Source organism: Sinocyclocheilus rhinocerous, unplaced genomic scaffold, assembly GCF_001515625.1.
Source record: "Sinocyclocheilus rhinocerous isolate Xijiao unplaced genomic scaffold, SAMN03320098_v1.1 scaffold2053, whole genome shotgun sequence".
Lineage (NCBI taxonomy): Eukaryota > Metazoa > Chordata > Actinopteri > Cypriniformes > Cyprinidae > Sinocyclocheilus > Sinocyclocheilus rhinocerous.
Genome location: NW_015666532.1, coordinates 107,504 through 117,220, shown reverse-complemented (window position 1 = coordinate 117,220; position 9,717 = coordinate 107,504). Strand labels below are relative to the sequence as shown.

The window sequence follows — 9,717 nt, the reverse complement described above, 5'->3', positions numbered from 1 at the left end:
AGAAACAATAATGTACAGTATGTGGAAAATAATGTGTTTTTTGAACCTTAAACCGTATAAACATTTCATTACACCAAATACACAAAATAATGTTCTTTTTTAGCAAAATCATATGACCCCTTTAAGAAACATTTTATTGTCATTGTCATTATCAGTGTTGAAAACAGTTGTGCTGCTTAGTATTTTTGTAGAAACCATGATACCTTTTTTCAGAGTTCCTTGATTATATGAACTTTTGATGATTTGACATTATTAAACTTAATTAAATTTAAAAGAGATTTTCATCTAACGACTAAAACTATATGAAACTATATAAAATTATACCCAACACTGATCCAACTCTTTACACACGCTCAAAGAAATCTTCTGCAATTCTACTCATTAAATGGGCCTTCCTGAAGGATCTACAAGTTCAGGTCACAATCACAAAAGGAACTTCCAGATCCTTCCTCTTTGCAATCTGATCCACATCACACCAAACTACCCTGGTGCCACACCAAGTCACACAGCTAAAACCTCACTGGAGTGCACATACTTTCCTGATGAAATCTAGTAGTTTCCATGTAGGGTTTGGTTTTGGACTCCTGTGCTCTAATATTTGGTTATGATACTGGAATGATCTGCAAGGAACATTTTTAAGTTACATTGTGCCCTATTTTTTAAATGATCATGTTATAGGCCCCCAGATTTTTTTTTTTTTTTTTTTTTTGAAACTGGAGATATCAAATACAAGTGTCAAAAGTATGTCACTGTTTATTCTGGAACTTTAACAGATTTAAGAAAATCAGATCTGAGATCATGTTCTTCAAATGACAAACCTGACCTTGTGCACCTTCCAGGCCAGGAGGCATTACTCTTGCTCTTTCTTTCTAGAATTGAATTATGGGTAACACTTTATAAATGTCTAATTCATGTATTTTTCATCATTAAATAAAGAACAATATTTTTTTACAGCATGTATTATTTTAGGTTAATGCTAATTTATAAATATACTTTTATTTATGTTCATTTATGATACAATTCATACTTAAAATTAACATTTTATACTTAAATTTCACTTAAAATGTTACAAATGTATATATACAAATTGTAAAATAATTACATTAACATTATTCAAATTAAATAAAAAATGCTGTAAAAATATTGTTTATTTTAATTCCATGCAAGCACTTGCATTAACTAATGTTAACATAGAACTTTATTGTAAAATGTTATTGAACTGTGCGCATTCCAGGACTCTGGGCTCTGGTGGAGCTCTGGTGGTCTGGTGGTTCTCAACTCAAGTGTTTTTAAATGCACTTTCTAAACCAGTCAAAATATGCACAACTGGGTTGATTGTATTTTCTGAGTTGGTGTAGCCTAAAGCTTAAAGCCCAGGGCTGGTAACTAAAAGGTTGCTGGTTCGATCCCCCACAAGGTCATCATTGTGCCCTTGAACAAAAAGCACTTAACTCCAGAAGGATCTGCCATTTAGTAACCTAAATGTACTATATAAGATGTCTTGGATAAAAGTGCTTGCTAAATGACTACTTATTGACATGCTTCCATCCTATTTAAAAGGACTGGTCTTTCATGGGTTCAACTTGTCACTCAGTTCTTTTCTAGATGTGCTATTATTATTTGATTATTATTTAAATATCAATACATTTACTATTTTAAATATTCATATATTTATAAATATTTAAATATATTTAAAAAGAAAATATTTAAATACAAATATAAAGCCACAAATCCTTGCTTTAAACCTGGAACATTCCTTTTAATAATCAGAGGCAATACTGGACTCTTCTTCTGGGTTCCTATAGAAAGTTATACTTCAACACATACTACTGCACATCACCTGAGTGTCTTCTCCAGCTGACCTATTATCTAAAGCTAGACATGTCTCTCAGGCGACGAGGCTCCCAAACATAAATAGAAGACCAGCTGCTTCGTGCACATAGATAAATAAACCCTGAAGGAGGGACTGTAACACACTTTCACCACCGTAAAACCACTGCCTTCAGGGTTACAGTTCAGATTCAGTATTGTATCTGCCTGCCCCCCTCCGATTTGTTTCTGCACAACGCAATTATAAGCACATGGACTCCTGATGCAAAAGATGATTAATCAGTTATGAAATGACTGCAGTTAGTGGAGTAAGTGGGAGAAGCGATTGCTCAGGTGGGATGTAAGTCTTTAGATGTGCTGAGACCGAAATGTAGCAGGGATGTGTATTTTGCAAATTTCTACTCCTCAAGTACTTGACAGACACTGTAAATCAACCAAGCACATTGCTATTACCTCAGTACTTGAGTCCATTCTTACTCGGTAGAGCTTGTGGCATGAAATATCTGCCCCTCTGTCTCTGTGCTTTGTGGGAGTATGGTAAGCTGAGAAAGTCACTCACTTCATGCCACAATAGCCATTCATGGGGCTTTTCTAAAGATAGCTAATGACCTTCAGTCGATGTAGATACAGTCCGATGGCAAGGACAAGAACACTTTTGTCCTCTTTCGGTCGGAGAATACAACATGTTGTATTCCTTGCTCATTTTTGTTTTTCTTTTTCTGGTCAATATTGACTCCCATGGGCTCCTGACAAATTCATTCAGCATGTTTAATTTCGATATGCTTTCCGAGGCATAAATGAAATCTTTTTGGTGTGCGTTGTGCAGAAAATCAGATTCAGTGCATGCTGACTGCAACGTTTTTGCCGTGCATCATTGCTAAATTACGGCGTGCAGATGAGAATAATGTGCTCTCAGCAAAAGCAGTAATTACAGCAGAGAAGCCGTTCTCCGTAGCTCCTCCGAGCAGAAACAATAAAACACACTTAATTACGCAAACATACTCGCAGTACAGACACAGATACTGGGGCTTTTCATGTAATTTCATCAAGCTGGAGTGAAGAGGACTTACAGGATTATTCAACTGTGAAATCTTAATTCAATTGCATATCAAACTGCCAAGAACACACTGCGAAATCAATGTATACTAACGATTTTATGTTCATATTTATTGAGATGCATTACATCCCCAATTTATTTTGACTGTCATTATAAATGTCTACAGTTGTCCCATGTTCAACATTATAGCAATCATAAGATACTCACAGCATTTCAGTCAGGGGGCACTAGTGAACAGGTTATGGATTTGTTAAGCAATATATGAAAATATTATATAAACATTCGATATGTTTACTTTTAATACACATTTTATTAGCAAATTCATTAGTGAATGTTTCACATAAAAACCATGTTTGTCTTTGTAAAACATCAAAACATGATAACTTTCTACACCTATGAAACAACTTTCCTTTTCTGATGATGTCACCTGGCTATTGGATAATGTTAACCCATAGCAAAAAAGTTAACTAGGCATTGTTATAGTAACTAACCTTCATCCTGGTTTGTAACCCCTACTTTTTACCAGCAAATCTGGTCCAACTGGAAAGAAATCAAGCACCATTTTTTTCACTGAATATCCAGTTCAACTAGGAAATATGTCACATTAAAGAAGTAAAAATGTGTTGCGAGTGCCATTTCAAGTTTTCATGACTTAACGGGAAAAAATTCTCTTAAATACAGTTGGCGCCTTATCAGCAGATACTGAAGAGAGAAGGAAAACAAATGAAAATGGTTAATGTCTGTCCAAAAGCATTAGAGATGAAAGTGGCTGGCTGATCATGCCAGGACCTTAGGTAAATGACAAACCGGAAGTGCTCACAGATGGCTGAATTGCCCATTTAAATAGAACCAGTGTCCCTAGTTAACCTCAAAACTCACTTTACTTGCCCTTCATAAACACCACATCTCTCAGCAAGGCTAGTCAAAACACAACTGTGCTCTTCCTCAGTGGGGAAATGCTGGAGATAACGCCTTCACACATTGCCTTGACCTCGCAAAACAACAAAAAGAAAGGGACGACACATACAGAAACACAAAACAGACAACGAGCAACCCAGGACAGGCTGAACTCAAACAGCAGGACCTCCCTCCGTTTGCAAAAGTGTGGGAAAGCAGCACGGAGCGGCCTTACTGCCGAGAACGGACTGTGGCGGAGGGCTGTTAAGCGGTCCCCTGGAAAAAGAAAAAGTTCACCCTGTTTAAACAAGACAAAGATTACAGTTCAACCTCTTCCACTCTAATTAGCAGCGATAGGAGCGGGCTGGAACTTCAGTAAACATAGGGCTCTGAGCACTGTAATGACCTGCCACTCAGCCAAAAATGTTGAAGACACTAGCTGTTGCAATGCCTACAATGGATCCTGGCAGGTGAAGGGTTAAGATTTGAGTTGGGTCAAAAAATTGAGGCTTAAGATGCTAAAAATAACAGCACAACATTCATCTAAGTGTGTCAAAAATAGAGGTGAGTGGGATCTCCACGTGGGAAGACAGGAAAAAGTGCTATTTTTGCAATGAAAGATGAAGATGAGGGAGGACAGAAAGCGACCAATAAGAGCAGAGAATCCTTAATTATAAAATTCTTACTCAACAGCCTCTTCTTTCCACTTTTCCGCTAGCCTACTTCAATAATTCCAGAGGCCTGGAGTCAAAAATCAAGTGCCTGGGAGACAAACTTTCATTTTTAAAGGGACAGTTCACCCAAAAAAAATAATAATTTCTGTCATCATTTATTCACCCTCATATCATTCTGTACAACACAAAAGTGTTTTTGTCTATACAATGAAAGTCAGTGGGGTCCAATGTTGTTATGGTTTTCTTGAACCACATTAACAAAAACAAAACATTTCTCAAAATCTTCACCACAAAAAGTGTAAAGTGACATGTGGCCAAGTATGGTGACCCATACTCGGAATTAGTGCTCTGCATTTAACCCATCCAAGTGCACACACACAGTAGTGAACACACACACACGCCGTGAACACACACCTGGAGCAGTGGGCAGCCATGTGCTGCAGCGCCCGGGGAGCAGTTGGGGGTTCGGTTGCCTTGCTCAAGGGTCTCACCTCAGTCATGGTATTGAGGGTGGAAGAGAGCGCTGGATATTCACTCCCCCCACCGACAATTCCTTCCGGACCCGAGACTCGAACAAGCAACCCTCGGGTTACAAGTCCAACTCTCTAACCATTAGGCCATGACTGCCCCGTTCTTTTATGCTTTGCGGAAGAAATCCATACAGGTTTGGAGCGACAAGAGGTGAGTAAGTGATGACAGAATGATATTTTTGGGTGAACTATCCCTTTAAATTAAACCTTTCGACTCCAAGTGTGATTTTGGCACAAGCATTTTCAAAAAGTTGTCTCTGTGCATTCTGTTTTGCCAGCGGTCCACGGGCTAAACAGTGGTTACTTTATATAAAATCCTAAATCTAGGCTTCTGCTCTGAGGTTTGCATAATGACAAAGAAGCCTCTCTGTAAAAAGCAGCTACTTCAGAGCCTGTGCTTCAGTCGACGCTTCTAATTAAACCCAGTGACCTTTTCTGTAAACACGTGCATTTGAAATGCCCCTCTCCTCCGTGTGCCACACCTTGTTCTCGTTGTTTCACAGGGTTGCTTTTCCTTGCTTTTTTCAATGCCGTGATGCAATAAGCCGAGCCTTTTCACTAAGCGTTGGATGTGCTTGTGTGCTTCTGTTCAACACAATGGCACGACCTGAAAGGCTTGACATAAGTACTGCCTTGTTGTTTTTAACCTTACACAGGGAGAGGTTAAAGCCAAGTACAGCCATTAATTACAGCATTGATGCTTTTCTTTTAGGAGGAACTGGTTTGACAAAAATGCAGCAACAAGGACACTTGGCATGACTCAATCTGGTTGAGATTACAATGGATGAAAGTTAATACATTGAAGGCACAAAAAAAGAGCTATTGGGAATCACAGGTGAGGACCTAAAGCTGACGATTCCGAACACACAAAGGCACATTGTGTCAACGAGCAGGGCCAGTGCTTTGGCCTGTTGTTCTATTCTTGTGTCAACACATGTTGCTGCCAAGCCCTACAGAGCCTTGTTTCTGACTCTTATCACAGCAGTGTGCCCTTCACAGCCCATCCAGCCTGCTCTCCATCCATCTATGCCTCCACAACCTGAAGATCACTTTTGAGCAGGGAAATCTCTGTTCTGTTACCCTAAGTAACAATGTTTTTTTAAGGCAACTATGATTTTGCCTGTATAAATGTCTAAATATTCTGCCTTGCCAATGTCTAAATTTAATAATTAGTGATTTTCTTGATTGTATAGGACGGTTGTATAAAACCAATAATCACACTCGCTACATTGTGTCTGCATGTCTGAATCTTAAACTCTACCAAAATTAATACATAAATAAAATAAATATAAAACAAAGCTTCTAAAGTGACAGTTGACAAAAAAAAACAATAAATTGTTTACAATAAAATTTCCACACTCTTAATACAGAAAAAAAACAGTAATACGGTGAAATTATATATAACATATAACATCTATATACATACAAATTCTGTTTGATTTATGTAATTCAAAATACATGTTTCTATTTGAATACATTTTCAAATGTACTGTTTTCAGCATCATTACTCCAGTCTTCAGTCACATTATCCTTCAGAAATCAAGAAATTCAGAAATTTGCTGCTCAGGAAAAGGAAAAAATTCTCATTATTATTGATGCTGAACAGTTGTTACTTAATATTTTTGTAAAAGCTGTAATATTTTCAACGTTTTTCAGAATTTTTTGATGAATATAAATTTAAAAGAACAGCATTTATTTGAAATTGAACATTATAACATTACAAATGTTTTTACTGTCACTTTTGATCAATTTAATGCATCCTTGCTGGATAAAAGTATTAATTACTTAAAAAAATCTTCCTGACCCTAAATTTTTAAACAGTAGTGTATATATAATAACAAGGCAAAAAAGTTTGGAAAACACTGCACTAAATAACACTGGCTAACTGAAATACTGTGACCAGCTACCATATCATTCATTCAGGTCTTTTGTATTAACACAAATTTTTACTGCAAATTTCCTTCTTGTATTTTTAGAATGCAACACACTAGAACGTTGTGCAACTTCTCAAACTAATGTTCTCCTCCGAGAGCTGTCCTTATCTGTGCAGCTGTTCAGAGAACTCAACCGCAGCCTGTGCAAACAGTCCATCTTGTCCATCGTTAATTAGCTACAAAGACACTAAATGTTAAAGGCTTTGTAATCTGCCATTGTACACTCTGCCTTTTACATCCTCAGAAGCATGCCAGTCGTGGCCCTGCGCCCGGCCTCTCATCGGTTTACACCAGCTCCAAATCCAATAACACACCAGTCATGGTTCCCATTAACTAGAAAAACACCACGCAAACAGGAACAGAGAGAACAACAGCACCATCCCAATTCCAGAAACGACCTCAAACCTGTTGCAAGTGAAACTGCATGAGACAGGAAGCACAACATACCTTGAATGCATTGCAGGGATCCATCCTCTGCTCTGATAGTGAAGGTCTCTCCAGGGTTGACTTGCACGAAGATCACCTGCGAAAACACTGGGAATCAGACATGCGAAACTTCTGATGCAAAGCCAAAGTTTAGTCCGCAAACACAATCCAAGACAGGAAAAAAAGTTGCAATTCCTAAAAATGCATTAATCCATAACTTTAAAATGAGCCGTGGAACATTTAGCGAACTATAGTCACCACAACTGCCAAGAAAGCAAATATGATGCAACCAGGTGTTGTGAAACCAGATGTGAAAGCCCCTCGAAATGGTCCGGTCGCCATGTCATCTTCTGCTTACCATCATGTTCTCAGCGCACAGGTTGTTGAGAGTGCAAACGTGCCTGTAGATGTGAAAAAGTTGGCCCGCCATGTTGCACGAGCCCTACGTTTCCTCACAGACCTGATGGTCGTGTGTCAGGCAGACCTCCCATCTCCCTGCTCCAGCCCTGGAGATCTGGGCACCTACTTCCTGCTTCCACACACACATACACACACACACTGCCTGCTGCTGCTGCTGCAGTTGCTATGGGAACGGCGGCATGCACTGAAGAGTCAGGCCAGCTTTCCAGAGGAAAACCTTGTGTTCTCCCCTCCCTCCTCTTCCAGGCACATACCTAATGCAGATAAAGGACTCACCCAACACGAATGCAAATGTACACTTCCACGACCTTATGCGAGCATCGTACCGATTTCATATCAGGCTGACATCGGACAGTGTGGGCAATCGAATGTATTAATTAATCGAGAATGCTGGGGACTGACAACTTCGTCATGACCAGGAAGGTTGTTCAGTCTGTTACACTTTTCGGTGATGCAGAGAAACGTGGATGTGGACTTGGCTGAATCCAAAGCACTTAACCTTCACTATCTGCTGTAGACGCCCTTTTCCTTATCTCTCAAGGTTCTGATTCTTTTTCCGCTCTGGCCGGAGGAAACATGACCGGGGAGCTGTATCTGCAGCACCTGGAGAAGAGATCAGAACCGACTGATCCGCTCTGATAGCGCAGATCTAGAGAGATGTGCGAGGGAAATGTGAAGCATGCCCGAGGGCTCGCAGCGCTCCTTGAATGTCTAATGTAAGATGACTACAATGTTCCTCATTGACCAAAATACTGACCTGGTTCAGAATGGATGTTTCTGGCGTTGTTTTCCATCAGGAATTATCCTATGTCAGTTGAATTTTAAGGTAACGGCTGACCTGCAGCCACAAAGCTAGTCAACTTTTCACTTTCAACTCTCAAGGAACTTATCAACGTGTGAACTCTTCCTTCAGCACAGCATCAACCCACAGAAAAATGGTCTTGAACTTCAAATGAACTTTAAAAGGTGAAGAGTGTATTTTGTGCGCCAGCAACACCAAGTACAAGACTGTCTTCTAACAGGTTTCCCGAACACTGCTAAACACCTGCATTGGTCAGATAGTCCCAGCCCAAACTCATGCCATTGATTGAGTCAGCGTGGTTATATTAAATAATTTGCAATAAGCAAAATGGAATAACTGGGTTTAATACTGTCATTTTAAAGCCAAAAGTGCCTGAAATATTATATGGAAAAATATGTTTTGCATAAATGCTGTATCTTTTCTCTTGGAAAAACATTAAATCAATAAATCATTCCATTGATAGCCAAAATTTTTAACACTAAAAAATAAAACATGCCTGCATATAGTTTCATAAAAAGATTATTTATTTTCATTAGTTTCAAAGCTTCCAAAAAAATCTTTGTGCAACGTTCATAGTTTCTATAACTGGAAGGGGTTCAGGGCTCGCAAAATCGCTAGCCCAACGTCCCGAGGCTATTGTGTTTTCCAGTCGGGCTACCAAAATGTATCACTGCCCTGCCCGACGGGCTATCTTGAATAGTGATATAAAACCCCTTCCTTGATTTGCGTTGTTCACTCGCTTGTAGGGGTGAAACGGATCATAGTTTATCATTGACGTGTTTCTAAGTCTTACCAATTTAAACATTCAAGCATTTTAAACCATTCATGCGCATGAAGAATTCAGTTCGGTGCTCGCGCGCACATACAGAGCGGCGTTTCAGGCAGAGCACGAACACAGAATTGATTCCTCTTTCGCTTGAACGGACACATACAAGCAAAATTATCTCAAAATAACTATCTTGGCAAGTATTTTCATGTCTTAAATGAATGTAAACAGTGGAGAAAGAAATCGCACGTGCATCATTATATTGGATCCATGCATTCGGTCTTAAAGGGGCAGCAGCATATAAATACCTGCTGTTTAAGTGCCACCTGCTATCAGAGAGTGACATTTGCGTCTCATTCAGCCCGTCTGCTGTTTTTGTTT

The 9,717-nt window shown here is 39.1% G+C and overlaps 1 protein-coding gene across 3 annotated transcripts in view; it reads right to left on the bottom strand.

Annotated features, from left to right (window-relative positions):
* The window catches only part of LOC107732513 (fibronectin type III domain-containing protein 3B-like), a 152,846-nt gene that overhangs the window by 98,617 nt on the left and 44,512 nt on the right, over positions 1-9,717 (bottom strand). For 2 of the 3 annotated variants that reach the window (XM_016543868.1, XM_016543870.1), the window contains exon 3: positions 7,370-7,445. In XM_016543868.1, coding sequence (XP_016399354.1) covers positions 7,370-7,445 — 76 coding nt within the window. Of the gene's footprint in view, positions 1-7,369; positions 7,446-7,706; positions 7,770-9,717 lie in introns of those variants that run through there. The other variant, XM_016543869.1, reaches the window with a different exon arrangement.